General features: G+C 39.3%; 1 protein-coding gene across 13 annotated transcripts in view; it reads left to right on the top strand.

Moving 5' to 3' along the window:
* Positions 1-18366, top strand: part of PTPRM (protein tyrosine phosphatase receptor type M) — a 484682-nt gene that overhangs the window by 150988 nt on the left and 315328 nt on the right. For all 13 annotated transcript variants that reach the window (XM_040550056.1, XM_040550055.1, XM_040550065.1 and 10 more), the window contains exons 3-4: positions 3096-3361; positions 15705-15783. In XM_040550056.1, the coding sequence (XP_040405990.1) occupies positions 3096-3361; positions 15705-15783 (345 nt within the window). The remainder of the gene's footprint in view (positions 1-3095; positions 3362-15704; positions 15784-18366) is intronic.

The raw sequence follows: 18366 nt of genomic DNA, 5'->3' as shown, positions 1-18366 counted from the left end.
GATTCAGCCCGTAGTTCAGTTAAACAATTAAAAGGATGCATGTACGTCACTGTCTCCTACTCCTTGCCTCATGAAGTAGGAAGAGCTTGCCAGATACTTCCTAGCAAAAAAACTAAAACAGCATATCTGAAAGACACACTGCAGCTTAATTTAGTTCTCTTAAAAGATTCTGTGTTCTTACAAAGGGGAAAGTAAGATTTGTACTGTTTACGGTGACATTCTTTTGTACTTTTTCACTTTCAACAAGGGAGTTATAGATATATTCAAAATATTCCTTCTCTTAAGCTCCTGATAATTTGTCACATGGTTCAGCTGTGCACTCCATACTGCATTATTCAGGATGATAGAAGTTAAATAGTTCTTAACAAGATACTTCTCTCAAGCAGGTATAAAATTGGTTGGGTTATCAGGTAGATGCTTGTTTGAAATTTCAAGGTGGCTAAGAATAGATGTACTTTTCTCCACAGCATTCTTAGTGTTAAGATAGAAAAAGCTGGCCAGATAGTTTTTAATGAACTCACAAACACTGTAACTGTTGTCTTGATAGCAAATGATAACTATTTCAAAGGTTTTGTATTTTAAGTTGAAATGAACTAATTGAACAGCAGGGTACGTCCTAAATGACGGAAGGAATATTGGTTTATTTCCTGCGTGCTTAAAGCAAAGATCCACGTGGCTAAACGTAAAATTTATTTGCTTTCTCTTTATGCCCAGATATACTTTTGTGGGCTTTATTTTAAACCTTTTGTTGTGTTATGAAGATGGAGAAATGTGTTACTGGTAATATAACAGGAATAATTCTTGTTCTAGCTGGCTGCCTATTCATTCTTCACCCTTCAGCATCCTAGTTAATTATTGAGCAACAGGATCTAAAATACCAGCACAGGGAGATTTTATACTTCGATCATCCCAAGACCATGCACAACTTAGGAACCATCCTGCTAAAGCAAGGAGTGGAAAGACTGAGTACTGCTAACTTGGTTAGTCTTCTCTGTACACACGAAACTGAGGACAGGAGTCTTCTTGTTGTGTCTTTGCGGCAGTTAATTTCATGCTTCCTGGACTGAAACGTTTGAAGATGTTTGTGTTAGAAGTCAAAAACACATAGAGCATGCTGCATGAAAATGGTGTGCTGTTGTGACAGGCTGAAACAGGGAGAGCGTGTGTGTAAAGCCAGCAGAAAATAATAAATGGCATTCCTCACTGTCCTCGTGCCACTAGGTCAGGAGCAAGGATACCACCTCCTGGCTGCTGCATCTGCAGTGCTTGGGGTGTGGGGGTGGGGTCTCTTTTTTTCTCCTGATTGGGGCCCTCCTGCATTTTAGACTACTGAAACACAGCAAGGAATAACATGCTATAGACGTACGTGCTGTCGATTCAAGGACACTGTAATCAGATGCCTGTGGAAACCAATCCTTGCATAGAAAAGCACTTGAAGAATATTCCTTTCTTTCTTTCTGCTAAATTGAAAATTAAAAAAAACAAAACAAAACAAAACAACTTAGGGGTGTATGAAAAGCCAGTATTAGGAACCCGAAAAATTGAAATTAATTTTAAATGTAGTATGAGATTTTAATTGGAGAAGCATGTTCAGTGACTTTGGCTTACATTACTAATGCGTAAGGAATTGTCCCAGTGTGTTATTTTGCCTTTTAGGTAGTAAAACATTCAGATTCCTTTGTATCACATTTCATTTAAGTTTTTGTCAACTTTAGAAACTCAATTATTTTGTCTGGATTGAAAATTAATGAGAAGTTATACTTGATAAATAATTTAGAGTAGCTGCAAAACTGTATTATTGAATAATTAAACCTACTTATGATAAAGGTGCAGTCTGGATGGAAGTTCTCGATACTTACATTCCATTTCCAGAAATGACTTAAGAGTTTGCATCCTATTCAAATTCCAGGGTATCATTGCACATCAAATTGAAAAAGAAAAAAAGTTGTTTTCTAGTAACTGCTTGAGAAATGTGTGTGCTTGTATTTTTATAAAAGCATGTAGTTATGGATTTTTAGCATGCATCTATAACATATCCATTTTCTTTGGACTTTTATGAAAAATGCAGGGTTTAACGTACCTTTTTAGTTCTATGTTTCATTGTGTTGCATTGAGAAGTCCTCGTTTGAAAGTAGACATTATGTTTAATTTTATTTCCTTCTATGGTATCTCAGTGTATGTATTAGTAGAATTCTTTCCTTTGGCTTTGGGTTTTTTCATCACAGTGATATGAATGTCTTGAAAATCACTTTGTGATTTTCTAATTATTCTAATGAAATGACTGTGTAGTCATTCAGATTTTAAATTGCACATCTGTTCTGTAAGTTGATTATTTTGAAGGTACACTTCAATGAAATGCATTAATAGGCACTAAAAAGTAGAGCATAAGTTGACTGGATGCTCTTGTGAGGGTTGTTCAAGTGTTACTTTATGTATACCTTTGTTTATACCTTTACATTTCTCGTTGGTTTTGAAGTTAGGATCCTACTGCAATATTCCCTCCAGCCCCACCCCCCCTCCCTCCCACCTTTTTTTTTTTTTTTTATACAACTTAACAATTTGCTGGGTATTTTCTGTTCTTCCTTCTTTTCTCAGCTCTTGAGACCATGGGATAATTATAATTAAGTGTCCACGCTTCATTTTTAAAGGAAGTAGCTGGTGGTAAGCTGGAGTGTGGCTAAGAACATTTTAGGCCACATCTCTATTAGCTACTGCATCCCAGCATCTATGCACATAGAATTGTCCCCGATTTCACTGGGACTCAGCGTGGGGAAATGCTCAGATAGTTGCCACCTGCAATTGATTTTCTCCTAACATCTGTAGATTCAGTGCAGTGAAGATCACTGCAGGGGGGTTTGTTGTTTTGTTTTTCCTTCTTTTTCCATATGTAAAATAAGGATTCTAATATTTACTGGCTTTGGAAAATTATCTTGAGATTCGCAAAAGTAATTTGAGATTAAATACAAATTACTATTATATTAGCAGAAGCAAGGCAAAATGATCATTTGTTTAACGATGCTTTAATTGTGAATTGTTGTAATAGGAAGAAGAAATTAAAATAATGAAGAAACTGAAACAGTGACTTTGTTTTGCAGGTTCTTTCATGTTGGTGAATACATCTGGGAGATTTGCAGGACAGAAAGCTCACCTCCTGCTGCCCCATCTAAAAGAAAATGACACACATTGTATTGATTTCCACTATTATGTTGCAAGCAAGAGTGGATCTAGCCCTGGCATTTTGAATGTATATGTGAAAGTTAATGATGGTCCTATTGGTAACCCAGTCTGGAACACATCTACTGCTGGCACTTGGAACAGAGCAGAACTGGCAATTAGCACTTTCTGGCCCCATTTTTATCAGGTATGCTTTATTTTTTATGAATTTTTGTTCCTCATAGTAGGCACCTGCTCTTAATTACCATTTTGACTTTAAATCAAAATATGTTTCAGTGTTTTGTTGATCTTTATCTTAATTACATTTTTGCAGATGATGCTAAATGTTTTTACATGAATATGGCTGTGTTTATATGTTTACATATATTTACAGAAGTGTATGAGATGTATGCACACACACACTTTAAACGCAGATGAAATAATCAGATTGAAACAATTCAGAAATTTTGCCATTGATTCCAGTCAATCACCTTAGTTTCTCTCCAATAAATTCACTCATTCTTTCAGTTCATAGGGATGCTGGAATTGAATGTCGATAGATTTTACTGCAGTAGAGTCTTCAAGTTTGATTTAGATGAGCAATACTTGTTGCTTTAGAATCAGCAGAGTCCTTTGAATCCTCAGTTTGAGTCTTCAGTTTGAATGCAATATCCATTTGTTCTGTTCAATACTAATCGTAAATAGAACAGTTACTATCATAGGAATGTGCTTCTGATTACGTCCTAAAGATTTAGTGAGAATTTCACTTGCCAGTTCCTTAGAGTGCTGCTTCTCTGTAGGAAAGTTTAAAGATTATAGAGTTATTTACTGTTGTACAGTAGTTCAACAATTTTTCTCCTTCCCATGAAAATACAGTCTTTGTCTACGTGAACAAGTGATTTGCTGTAATAGGAGCAGACCTAAGTTGTTGTTCAGGCTCCTGTCATCTTCACTTGCAGTGTGGAAAGCTTGGTTTGGATTTAGTTTGGTCCCATGGGCTAAAATTTGTCACTATACCTATGCTTTGAAGCTTTCTGGAGGAAAGCTATCTCAAAGATAGGGGTTCTTTAGCTGCAGACCTCCCTAGGAAGTGCAATGTTGTCCTTCCACGGTGCTTTGTGTGTGTGTGTTATGCAGAGGGTGACAGCATCTTAATTCCTACATCGATGCCCTGACCACCAGTATCACATGTGGTAGAGTCCCATTTCTGATCCCATGTGGCATGAGTGACCAGGTGTTTGCTGCCCCATCCATATTTTCAGAATGAGTTTGGCAGTGTCCACTGGAAGATACTCTGTGGGGTAATAGTGGACTTTCTCCTGTGTCTGCAGCAGCTGATTTGTGAATATATCTCAAGGGAACTGAAGCTCTTCCTTTTGAACCCTTTTTTTATCAAAGGAATAAAACAACACACAAGCTGAATTACTTTCTGGAATCCTTTCCCCTGTGACTGCTTCACCCACAATTGACCATCGTGTCCTTGGAACATGGGATACCTGGCAGTGGGTGCAAAAAAGACCCAAAAAAGCATGCTGTTGAGTTGATCTCCTGTCGGATTGCACCACAACTTTGTCATTCTTGTGTAAAAATTCAGGATCCCTGAACAAAGTCCCACATTCCTTTGTTTAAGAGTGTGACTGCTCACTGTCCTTACAATCCATGATTCATACTGGTTGCTGGCTAACCAGCTTCAAACTGGGCAGGCGCACTGTAGCAGTGACAGAGATCTGGGAATTGTCATTTCTTCTTGCGTCTATTAGTGTGTTCCTGGGTTGTGTAGGGAGTACTGACAGGGTACGTGTTCACACCCAGTGCGGCTTTCTGCCCAAGGTGTCTAGGAATCACTACAGTTCATCAAGGGGTTCTTGAAGGGGATCCAGGGTAAGTTAATGGACAGTTCAGCAAACTTCACTGGAAGGACTCATGGTGTTGATCTTCTGTAACTGGACGTAGACTCGATGGAGGGATACTGGCACCTTTTCCAGAAGAACAAAGCTCAGGTTCTCCTCACCGTTGTGGGAGAAACTGTGTACTACTTGCCTCTCTGGAGCATGAGGCCATATCCCGACCACAGAGTCCAAGCTTGGTTTAGCCACAACTTTACCTCTCACAAGCTGAAAGGGCACCTTTCAGCAAGGTTGTGGGCCCTATATTATGATTCTGATGCCAGTGTTGAGAATGTCCTCCAGTGGTGTGAAAGAGCCTTTCTGTCTTGAATGAAATGAGGAGTGGTCTGTGTTGTTAGCCTTGGTGGACAATAGGAGAAGAGCAGAGCATCCCACAGACAATTTCGTGGCTGACATGGGATATAACTGGGTGCTTGGTAACATGGCATCTCCTGGGGGTATTTGTGAGCTTTCTGTGTGGTTCAGGAGAGTTAGACGGTGCGTGTATATTTTGCAGGTGCTGAGTGAACATGCGACTGTGTCGTTTATGCCTTGGTCTGGATCATGAGTACTGGGTGCTTCAGTTGGGTCACAACAACCCCGTGCAATGCTACAGACTGGGGGAAGAGTGGCTAGAAAGCTGCCTGGCGGAAAGGGACCTGGGGGTATTGGTTGATAGCTCGTTGAATAAGCCAGCAGTGTGCCTAGGTGGCCAAGAAGGCCAACAGCATCCTGGCTTGTATCAGAAATAGCGTGGCCAGCAGGACCAGGGAAGCGATTGTCCCTCTGTATTCTGCTCTGGTGAGGCTGAACCTCGAGTGCTGTGTTCAGTTTTGGGCCCCTCACTACAAGAAGGACATTGAGGTGCTGAAGCATGTCCAAAGAAGGGCAACGAAGCTGGTAAAGGGTCTAGAGAATGAGTCTTATGAGGAGCGGATGAGGTAGCTGGGGTTGTTTAGTCTGGAGAAAAGGAGGCTTAGGGGAGACCTTATTGTTCCTTATTGTTCCTATAGTTACCTTGAAGGGAGGCTACAGAAATGTGGGGTACAGGCTCTTCTCACAAGCATCAAGTGATAAGACAAGAGGAAATGGCCTGAAGTTGCGCCGGGGAGGTTTAAGTTGGATATTAGGAAAATTTTTCACTGAAAGGGTTGTGAAGTATTGGAACAGCCTGCCCAGGGAAGTAATTGAGTCACCATCCCTGGAGGTCTTCAAAAAACATGTTAGACATAGAGCTTAGTGACATGGTTTAATGGTGGACTTGGCAGTGCTAAAGTTGAACTAGATGGTCTTAGAGATCTTTTCCAATCTAAATGATGATTCCAACGTATGATTCTGTTACTCTATAATGTCCCCACCTGGGTTTGTACCGAGTTAGTAGAGGAAATTCCAATGTAATTTCTTCTGAAAAGAGTCCAGTTTGGATGCAGCCAAACTGCTCTGTGAACAGTCAGTGAAAATAAAGAATGTGTTTCAAAGTCTCGCTAAAGCTCTGAACCAAAATGATAATGTGGACAAGGGAATTTTAAGAGAAGAAGCCTATACTTTTACTAGTAAATTTTAAGCTAAATTAAAATTTTGATAAAAAATACAGCAAGCCCAAAGAGTTTTAAATCTGTTGTTGGTAATAATAATAATAATCTGTGTCAGATTTCTAACAACATGATACATCTAACTGATATCTGAGGAATATGGATATTTGAACATTGAAATAGAAAGATAACCTTACTAATCCAATTCCCCCCTTGAGACCTGAACTCTGTATGTTCACCCTTATTCATAGGTGAACCCTTATATGCTTGGATCAGGTACTGCAGTTTGAGAAATTACCATGCATTAGCTGATACATAATAGACACCTGAGTCTGTTAGTAATGGACTCCATGTACTTTCTTAGCTTCTGAAAATATAGATATTTTGACATAATCTGTATTTTGTTCGCTGAGGAATATAGTAAGTCATTTTCTTTGCATTTGCTGCATACGGTCTGAAATTATACCTGCTAACATACTGCAATTTAGCTGATGTGCCAAAATGTCTTATGCTATAGCAATATCTGTGGAGACCCAAGGAATTAGTATAAAATAGTATAGCTTCACTGGTTTTGATGTAGATAAGATAATTTATTCTTGAGGAAGCTCTCAATTTCGTAGCTTATGGTCAGTCACCTCTATTTTGGTTTGCTTCTGTTCTCTCAGAAATCTCTAATGCAATTTCCTCACTCACCTGGTGACACTTGCAATTTCTCATTGTTTCTCATAGAATCATATAATCACAGAATATCGCGAGCTGGAAGGGACCCACAAGGACCATTGAGTCCAACTCCTGGCTCCACACAGGGCCACCCAAAAAACAGACCCTGTGTCTGAGAGCGTTGTCCAAACACTTCTTGAACTCCAGCAGGCTCGGTGCTGTGACCCCTGCCCTGGGGAGCCTGTCCCAGTGCCCAACCACCCTCTGGGTGCAGAACCTTTCCCTAACACCCAGCCTGACCCTCCCCTGTCCCAGCCCCATGCCGTTCCCTCGGGTCCTGTCACTGTCCCCAGAGAGCAGAGCTCAGCGCCTGCCCCTCCGCTCCCCTCGTGAGGGAGCTGCAGGCCGCCATGAGGCCTCCCCTCAGCCTGCTCTGCTCGGGGCTGAACAAACCAAGGGACCTCAGCCGCTCCTCCTACATCTTGCCCTCCAGGCCCTTCACCATCTTTGTAGCCCTCCTTTGGACACTCTCTAACAGTTTTATGTCCTGCTTACATTGTGTCACCCAAAACTGCACACAGCACTCGAGGTGAGGCCGCACCAGCACAGAGCAGAGCAGGACAATCCCTTCCCTCGACCGGCTAGCAGTGCTGTGCCTGATGCACCCCAGGACATGGTTGGCCCTCCTGGCTGCCAGGGCACACTGCTGGCTTGTATTCAGCTTGCTGTCAAGCAGAACCTGCAGATCCCTTTCTGTGGGGCCACTCTCCAACATCTTGTCCCTCAGTCTGTACATACAGCCAGGGTTGCCCCATCCCAGGTGCAGAATCTGGCACTTGCTCTTCTGAACTCCTTTTATCTGTTTCCATGCTCTTTCTTCATCATGGAGTCTGTTTTGGGGGGAGGTGAGAAGTTAGCTGCATCACCTGGGAGAAGAGCAGGAGGAGGAGAAAGGATATATGTGAGCATTGTGAGAACATGTCCAAGTTAGGTGGGAGCTCAGATTGCTTAATGTGTGGTGGGAGGAAGCAAAGGGGCCATCTGATATGTGTCTGGCACTGGTTCTGTTTCCTAAGCTCTTACTCTTTTGATTCCAAAATTCTGAGCTCTTTTGTCACAAAACCATGTGTTTTTTACATAAAATCCAGAAGCTACAAAACTTTCTCCCAGGGATTATCTGCGGCTGGCTGACCTTATTGCACAAAACTAAGAACAGTCTGCTGAGAAGATTGTTTAAGGAAAGATAGCAGCCTTTTTAACTTTTCATGTATGAAGGCTGGTAGTTTCCCAGAAGTAGTGTTCAGGAAAAGGCTCTGCTTTAGTAGATGAAGAGAGAAAACACTGTAGTTGTCTGATTTGCTTTGCTGTGTTTTAAATTGCGTATTCACATAGACATCTGCATATTTGTGAATACTCTATAGTTCCAGTCCATTAATAGGACACCTACAAGGTGTCTAGCTGCAAATGAAACCAAAATGTACTAGAGACAAATTGTATGGTAACATTCCAGAGTTGTAATATTTATGCAACCCAGGATGCTTAAAAACACAATGGTGTTAGTCTATTTTGCTGTTGATTCATGAAGAACATAGGCAAAATAACTCCCACTAATGGTAGCTGAATAGAAATTAGATTGTGGAGTGTGGAGTGAATTTTAATCCAACTTCTAAAGATTTATTTGTTTAAACCACATATTATTAACACATATATGCAAAGCATTCAAAAGATTTAATAATTAGTAGTGTTTTATTATTGTAACACCAGTTATCCAAGTTTGCTAATACCTTTCACATTGGGTTTCCATTTAGAATTGACTCTTTAGAAGTACAGTCTCTGAACAAAGACATTAATTTCTCTTAGTGTACACTTTTCTTTTTACTATGTAATTATTTGTGTAGGTTTCACCCCATATGAAAGCTGTACTATGTATATAAATCACAGTGATAACCTGCATGTAACAACACTAATTGTAGTCTAATTACTGCATATTTAAACTTAAATTGTGAAGTATTCTGCTGATTAAGATACATTAATTCCTTAATTAATGGTCTTCTAAGTGCTACTGCTTAACATTTATCTGCCTTTAACTTTAGGGTATGTCTACACTGCAGTCCAGCTCCTGATTACAGTATAGTTGCAGTAACACAGGTTCAAGCTGCCAAGCACCTTTTGAGGGTCAAAGATAATCAGCACAGCTTGTTCTTTTCTGCTGTGGCTCCTGGTCTCTGAGCTATTTGTTTCAAAGTAGCTAAGATTTTTCTAGAGGAGCTAGTCTTCTTTTTGTGTTAGGGAAGGAGTTCATCATGCCATTTTAGGTGGCCTGCAAACAAAGTAAGGCTTCTCTGTCAACCTCCTCCATACTGGAACAGAATTAAGATGTACACAGAAAAAGAGGATTAAATGCTATGTAGATGTCTGTAAGTAGCAAGATTGTTTTCAGGTTCTTGGGGTCCAGTCTCAGTAAGTTGAAAGGCCCTAAAATTGATGCGTTTTGATAAAAGTTAGTGCTGAAAAGGTTACTCCTCTAATGAGGAGAGGGTGGGAGATTTTTGGTTTTGTTCCCTTTAATGTTTTGATTTTTTTCCTTGTTTGAATCCTATAGTGGGAAAAGAAAAATGTTGATTTCAGAGTTGTTTTTCTCCTCTCTTTCTCTTTCTTTTTTTTTTTTTCTTTCTGGTTACTTAATGATTCTCAGACCAATTTGCAATTTGTAGTGTTTGAAATATATTTTACATTTTTCAAGCATTTACAGTTTTATATCTTTATAATATGTGAAATGCCACTGCAGAGTTGAGTTTGGTGAGAGACTTGTGTTTCCAGCTCCTAACCCTGCAAGCAGGCTATGTGGCACAGCACCATAGCAAGTTACCCACTATCCCCCTATCACTTTCTATATTTTGAATTACTTGTTTTGTAATTTGCTGGGAGTCAGCTATGGCAGCACTGAGCTGAAACAAATCTTGATTAAATAAAACAACAAACACTGCAGTTTTAAAATCCAGAATTGGAACTGAAATGATTAAAAATAATTTCCAGTGGAGTATGCTACTCTATATGCTACTACACCTTCTTTAAATATAATTTCCTCTGAAGCTGAAATTAGAAAATGAAATAAGTGCCAGGTAGTAATTCCTGAATTCTTTTTCAGTAAGGACACAAAGAAGTTATATGATATCACTTCACACTAAGATGAGATTTACCCTTTACCAGTCTGACACTTTCCCCTGTAAATTAGGAGTTTAGGGAATAAGAAGCAGTAGATCCGACCTGCCTTTCAAATCTGGACTTAAACTTTCATTTCTTTCAGACCCTGCTTTATACAGGCTGTACTTGGAGTTCTGTTCATGCAACGTACTTCAGTCACCAGCTAGGACAAAGAATGAAGCTTCTTGCGCAGTGAAGGTCACGCTCACGTTCTCATGTGTTGCATGCGCTGCATTAAACTGCACGCCTACAGTCCTTGAACTGTGCTTTGAACTCAAAAGAAACTTTGAAATGCATATTGCCTTTTGAACCACTACTGGTCACAAATCTTAAATAGCTCTTCTTCACTGAGTTGTGTGATTTAGGAGTAGGTATTTTGAGAAAGATGCATCAGGGCAGACCACATATCTAAATTTAAAAAAACAAAGCAATGTAAAAAGGTCCAAGAGTAAGCAGACGTGCTTTTTTGTCATATAAACAAGGACCTGGTATTTTTTCCCATCCCTGGTTCCTAAACCAAGAAAACTTCAGTGCCTTCAGCAGAGAAATGTTCAACCACAACTGATTTAAAAACAAACAAGAAGAGCGAGATGTAATAAGCCTGAATATTACAAGCTCAGTTTTTAGTGCTGTTCACCCTTAAGAGGTTTCTGTGGAGTCTCAGGTTGGCAGCAACCACCTAAATGTTGTTTAATATGCTGAAGTGCTCTTTTGAGTGCTGAATGGTAGTTGTGTAGGAGTGATAGATGGGGGCACAAATGGCATACAATAAATTCCTAACCAGTGAGGCCTAACCACGTTGTAGGTGTGGCAATGCTGCTGAGAGCCCAAGTAAATAAGCTCTGAGAGGTTTGTGCATGGTCTGTGAAGGACCAGGTCAGAAATCTCCATTGAGGTGGCTTTGAAGAGGCAGCCGTAGCCCCAGTAACGAAGGGGGCAGTCCTAGGACAGGTCCAAAAGGGGAGAGAGAAGTTGCTCAACCCTCAGGGCCGCAAGACATTGCCACTTCCCAGCACCTTTGTAATCGCTGGTGTCCAGTATAACCAAGCAAAAGCACACTGTGGGGGTAAAGCAGAGCAGGCAGCGAGGAGAAGGCAGCAAGCACGTCTCGGCTCGGTTCCCGGGGAGCAGAAAAGGAGCCTGATGTTATGGAGCTTTCCCAACAGTCCTTTTTCTTGTTTTCACAAAGCACTATTTTAAGTCCTGTGAAATAGGGAGTGTTTATATTAGGTACAATCCACCTTTTGACTAAAAGCATTGTGATTTTGCAACAACAAAGGCAGGAATTTATGAAGCGATGTTGTGTGCTAACAAAAACTATTTATTCCTATTGTTCTGGGGAGTGGGCAAGTTATCGCGAGTCGCACATTTTCAGGAGCAAGCGTTCACGTTGGTGAGCAGCCCCTTTCCTTTGTTCATACATAGAAGGGGGAAGCGGCAGGAGCAAGAAGCTAATTTTGCCCTTCAGTGGAGCAGGGACGCGCCATGTTAGGCCGTGTCCCTGCTTCCTGTTTGGCAGGCCTGGGAGGCAGGCCTGAGTGTAAAACAGCTCCCAGGCCAGCACTCGGCCCAGGTTTTTCCTGAACAGACGGATTCGGTGTTTTAACCAGTTGTTTCCTGCCTGATAAGATGACGGAATAATAAGGCTGAAGAATCAAAGGGCTGCCCAGCCTGCTGGGATGTCGCCTTTATTTTGACCAGTCTGTAATATTGTCCGCAGGTGTTGCAGAAGCTGGGAGGAAATGCAGAGTTTGGTGTCTGGGGTAAAAAGGCAAAATTTTGCTAAACGAGTGACTTTTAAAATATGATATGTTAGAGAAATCTGGACATGAAGTAAGTTGCTGGGTTTTATTTCTAGGGAAATTATTAGCAAAACTGATCTGGATTTGTGAATAGTCCTGACGGCCCTGACAGCTTTTCAGTGGAAAAATGAGTTACCAGGAGTGCTTCTAGGTCCAGTCCTGAGCACTCCCCTACAGCATGCAGGACCCTCACTGGGGTTTTCAGAACCATGCCATCTGTAGCATCATATTACTTTTTTCACTGTAAAAGGGGAACATGCTCATGTAAGCAGATTTTTTAGGCCATAATCTTAATTTATTAATTTAAATAAAACAGAATAGTGGATTTGGATACAGCAGGTGATAGTATTTTACAGCCTGTGAACAGATGGGAAATTATATTACTTGTGGTATGTGTCACATTCTTGAATACAAGAAGAAAAAGGCATGTTAGTGATGTCTTTTTGGCTATGGTATGTCACTGCTGGCTGTAGTGTCTCTTTCCATTTGCTAAAAAAAAGCATGTCTTCTGTCAGAAAAGACCCAAACTTATGGTCAGGTAGATTGGTATCAGCTTGGATATTGCTTGTAACGGAAGCCTGATTACACTGAGAATATTTCAACCTATATTACTTTTCTTTGGAACTTGCCCTCTTTTGTGACAATAATTGTAATTTAATACCATGTCCTGTTGGTAGTTCCTTCATACATTGCCTGGTTTATTTGTGGTAATGACATTTTTGGTATGTCGTCTAGAGATAAAGCAGAATATTTTAGATCACTCATTGAGTCATTCAATGTTGTCATAAGTATTAAGTCATAAGACGTACTTATTTTGAGGTTGTTTCTTCTGCCAGTGAACCAAAGGAACTGGTTTGTGTTCAGGATCTACAAGTTTTTTCTGTGATTATATTGCAATAATGAAGTACTTAAAACTTATCAGAGAACCTGTAGCTAAGCTCCCCAGTTATGAATTGCAGAAATTATTTTGAGATCTTCTACTTAGGTATTTGGTTTTGTTGGAAGCCAGATAATTCTTAGTAAAAGGCCCTTTTAATTAGTTTTGTAAAAAATTTATTAAATCCCCATTATCTGACAGTAATATTTTTAGCAGAAAACTTATGATTTGGCTGACTGCTTCAAAGGTGTGTATGTGCAAATACCTCCTGTACTTTCGTACAATTTAGCATATCTGAAAATGAAGAGCCTGAAAAAAACTCCTGTCCTCTGCAGTGATAGGATTATAGTTCAAGCAGACTTTTCGGGTGGCTTTGTGAAGATCTCCTGGTAGTGAGTTTCCCAAAAGAGACAAAACAAAACACAAACAAACAAATGTTCTATTTCAGTAAAAATTAGGCAGTTAGCTTAGTTTTTTCTTCTTGTTCTTCTTCTACTTATACTTTTTCTTTTCCTCTTTCTCCTCCTCCTTCTCCTTCTTCTCCTTCTCCCTTCTTCCTTTCTTCTTTTTTTTTTTTCTTCTTCTTCACAGAGGAAACTCAAAGCAACCAGAGAATGTGGGAGAGAAACAAAAAGATTTTTACACAGCTGTCCCGAGCCCTCTGGGTTTTTGTAGGCTGGTCTTTGCCACCCCCCTTGGATTGAGTGTGCTCAGTGACGTTCTTAGTGGCAGCATATTTCCCCTGGAACTTTTCCACGATTTCTGAGACCTGGCTGTCTACTCCCTGTTCTTCACTGCTGTGTTGTAACATCCCTGGAAGTAACTGCAGTTTCCCAGCACTATGCAGTAATTTTCATGCCCTAGAGTCTTTCAGACCTATTCTGTTTTGAGTAGTCTTGGTAGCTCCTTAAGAAATGGAGCATTCTCCTCCTTCCTCCAAAGGCACCAGCATAACCATTTTCTTCAGTCTTGTGCTGTCATTGAAACTCGAGGTTACTTTGTGCAAGTTACCAGTCTTTCTGTATTTTTATTTCAAGCCTGCTAAGATGAGGGTAATAATGACTATCGTTTCATAGGCTCTTCCAGGTCTTTAAATTGAAGTTATTCTTCAAGAAGTATGTTCTCTTACTTCTGCTTTATGAGGTAGTTCCTCAGACTGCTTCCACCAGAAAAGTGTTCTCTGTAGGAAAGAGATACGTTGAAATTTTGAATGGTCTTGCTATGGGTACTCTACTGCACGCAAGGAGCCAAGTACATAGCCTGTCCACTCTGTTCCTCTGGATTGGCAGTTACCAACTTTTAAGTGCCATCAGAGTGCCTTCAAGCATTTAGAAGGCCACAGGCAGGGGTTTGTGACTGAGCAATCTGTCGTGCAGAACTTGTTTCTGCAAAAACTGTGTGGTGGATGAGTTTAAGAAAGAGAAACAGACAGACAGAGTTTAGGAAGAATCTTGTGATATTTGGGAGAAAAGAGGAGGACTGGTGTCCACTGATGAGGCAACAAGAAAGACTGGAGAAAGCAGAGGCAAGAGGTCATAAAAGAATTAGCTCACCTCAAGGTTTGTTTTAAAATCAGGATCAGGGTTCTACCAGTGTTTATTTAGCAGCAGGAAACCATGATATAATATTATGGGGCTGTATGTTGTCCTTGCTTGCATTATATATCACCTTCTGCTGAAATAAGTGCAGTAAAGATTATGGTTCACAGTGTCCTACATTTATTCCAAGGTCAAATGTAATATATACGTGAAAAGTAGTTTCGAAACTTTACCGTCCTCAGTGTGCTTCATAAGACTAGTTACAAGAGGAAATTAGGGTTAACTTTCCAAGCAAAAGGAAAGTATTTTTAAAAAAGGATAATAAATCACAACCTGGATTTGAGCATGAATTTCTTGTCCATTGCTTTGGAAATGTACCTGCAAATGTTACTGGCACGTTTTCTTCTATTCCACATAAACATTCTTGGGCTGTTAAAGCTAAGGCTGCCAAAGTTTGGAGAGGTTTACTTTTGAGTGTGCTTAATTCAAATGACAAGAACAGTCCATTTATTTTGTGACCTATTTATAGCCATTAAACAAACTGTGGCATATGGATCTGCTTAACTTAATTCACTGCATTTGGTGGAAGATTAAGAGCGTGGAAAATACATTCATGAAAATAGGTATGCTTATGTCTGATACTGTATAAAGCTCTGTATACTGCAGAATTGTCATTTATTAAATAAAAATAGGACTGTGTTCCACAAGTGAAAGAATTAAAAATAAAATATGAATTTTAATACTTAAGATGATTTTTAGGTAACTATTTTAGCAAAGCAAATATAAGGGGGAAGAGAGCGTAGTTATTTCTCTTGTGAGCTATGTATGACCACACTGGTAAATCTCCAAAAACGGAATAAACACAAAAACGTGATTTATTATTCTGGCCCTTTTTAATAACAACAACACATTTTGAAGCTTTTCTGATTGTGCTTCCTTTTTCAAGGAGTTCTCAACATGTTGAAAGAGTTGGTGTATTTTTCCATAACAAAGTATTTTTATATTTCCTCTTTCACAAAACTGCTAACTGAAATTCTCTTCTCACTTCTCAGGTTGTTTTTGAAGTGGTAACTTCAGGTCACCCTGGATATGTGGCTATTGATGAAGTGAAAGTTTTAGGACATCCTTGTAGTAAGTACCTACATACTATTTTAAAGTCATCCCTCTAAACCAAATGTGCTACTGTGCTTCAATAAATGTTGAGCAAATGATACTGAAATTGTCAGAAAACAATGTCACTACTATAAAAATAAGCTGAGTATGTACATAACGTTGCTAGCATTTGAACACCGCACTGGCTTAGAAAACATACCCTATATACAACTTGTGTAGAACACTAGGCATGAACCCCAGACCCTACCTGGGTCATCTAACGACTCCTTCAGAACAAGAATCATGAAGATTTGTAGAACAGCTTTCTGTCAGCATCAAAAATTCAATAGCCATAAGCTGAGGCATTAATGAGGGGGATGGACAATGCAAGAGCTGAATTGAATGTATGTGACTACTTTTCCAAAGCGTAAAAGGAAGAAAACTCAGATGGCTCATGGCTGTGGCTTTACTAAAGATTTAGGATACATTTCCAGGTATACTTCAGGATAATAGCTAAATTTCTGCATTTTTTGCATTCCTTATTTTTCAAATATGTTTCATTTTCCCCTTATTAAGGATGTGTAACACTTAACTATCCTAAGTTCTTTTAAAACTGATATAAAAATAAAACCTTGTGAATTAAAGCTTTAATATAATAATAATACAGGTATCTTTTAACAGACTACTTACAGAAAGAATTATTTCATATAATTGCTATCGGTTAAATAAGACTTACTTAGGTCATACATTAAGTTGTAGGTTGTAGTCTTACTGCCAAACAACCAAGTGGGGAAAAAGGCACCAAATTCTGTGTAATTGTTCACCCTCCTTTTGTGATATATTGTACCTGTATGCATTCTTTGCGATTTATAAGAGCTGCAGTTTAAAATAAAAAGTGATTTATCAGTTAATATTAGAGCACCTTATAAAAATTGTTTTAGTGTTAGTGGCAAGAAGACATAGACATTTCTCGAAACGTGGAGACGGTTATGCAGACTCAGCAGCTGTTATTTCTGAATCACTTAGTTCTAATAAACACAGCAGGCTCTCGTGTTGTTAGGCAGTATTTGTGCTTTTGCAGTTTGAATTTATATATTTGGTTTGGCTAGGGTAAGTCTAAAGCATCACTTTATCAGCCTAATAATTTTTCTTATGCAGATTTTGAGAAGTTTGATCTGTGCATTTGTTCTGTAAACCTGCAAGTAGCTCTTACTGATGGGGAAACTGAGTTATACCCCATAGTTTGTAGAGTTCTAATTCGACAATGATGCAATACAGAAGCTTTAAGAAACAGTTCTTTCCTAAAATCATAGAATCACTTAGGTTGGAAAAGACCTCCAAGATCTTTCCCAATCATTAAGACATCAAACTAGTTACATTTTCTACAAGAAAACTGAAAAAAGTGTAAGAATTGGAATTGAACTATCTTGTAGATAAAACCTTGCAAGACTTGTAATGACTATTCTTCCTGTATATTGCCAGAAGAATACTTTTTGGAATGATCAACTTTTTAAACAAAAATTGCAATGGGAAAAATACATACTAGGGAGTTGTCAGGGTAGCATGGGCAAAGACCAAGTAGTAAGCAAGCCTGCATGTAGACACAAAAAGCATGTGTTGTGGTGATTGGTTGGTTGGAGGTTTTACATCAATGTGTGTGTTTGCTTTTTTTAAAAAAACTAAAGACCCTTTCTACTTACACCATACCGCGTAATTCAGAAAGGCATACTCCCAGAGTTCAGGAGGACTGAGTTAAAAATAAGTAGGGTAAAAGCAGATGGGAAAGAAAAAGAAATAGAAAAAATGACTGAGAAATAGGGAACTTGATGGAGAATTTTACTGGATAGTCAGACTGTAATAGTCTGGTAGGCAAAGAAGAGGATGACTTTGGCCTAAAGTCTGTCTGTCCTAATTCCATTAGGAAGTGCATAAAAAAAAGAAAAGCATTGTGTCTAATAAATTTGCTAGAAGAGCAGTTGTTATGAAAACATTTCCTCCTTTAGTTAAATATTAACTTGGGCGATTTTATTCCATCTCCTGCTTCTTATACTGCCTTATGCTGGGTATTAAATAATGTGTTTTCTGGAATTCTGGTAGCTGGTTGTTTATATACTCCTAAAAAACTGTAATTTGTCCCAGTGATAAGCTCTTCTAAGAAAATGTCATGAACACTTTAAACAGTTGCAATGCTCTGCTAGAAAGCGTGTGTTTGGTTTCTTAGTTTATTGCTAGTACTAACATTTCCATGACTGAAAGCAATGTTCCGTGCCTAGCTTATCTGCTAGTATAGACAGTGCAAAAATTCTCCTTGTCTGCAGTAGGATTTGAATGGCTGTGCAATAATGCCTTTTCAAGGGTGAGTTTCTGTGTCAAATTTCTATCTTTTCTGTGTCATGTTGTTGACTCTTTCCAGTAAAACAAAAATACACATGCTGTCTTTCCTCCTTCAGTAGACATGGTTCTTGTTTGAATATCGGTTTCATTTGTTAGGTTATTTGCAGCTGTATTGCTTTCATTTTTACTGGGAGTGTTTTCTCTTTCTAAATGAAAAGTAAGCACTGGGATGGAGAATGCATTGTATTTTGGCTTTCTGCAGTGTTGTTGAAAATAATTGTATTTAAA

This window comes from Cygnus olor, chromosome 2 (genome assembly GCF_009769625.2).
Source record: "Cygnus olor isolate bCygOlo1 chromosome 2, bCygOlo1.pri.v2, whole genome shotgun sequence".
Lineage (NCBI taxonomy): Eukaryota > Metazoa > Chordata > Aves > Anseriformes > Anatidae > Cygnus > Cygnus olor.
The sequence above is the reverse complement of the archived record's forward strand: the minus strand, read 5'-3'. Positions and strand labels throughout refer to the sequence as shown.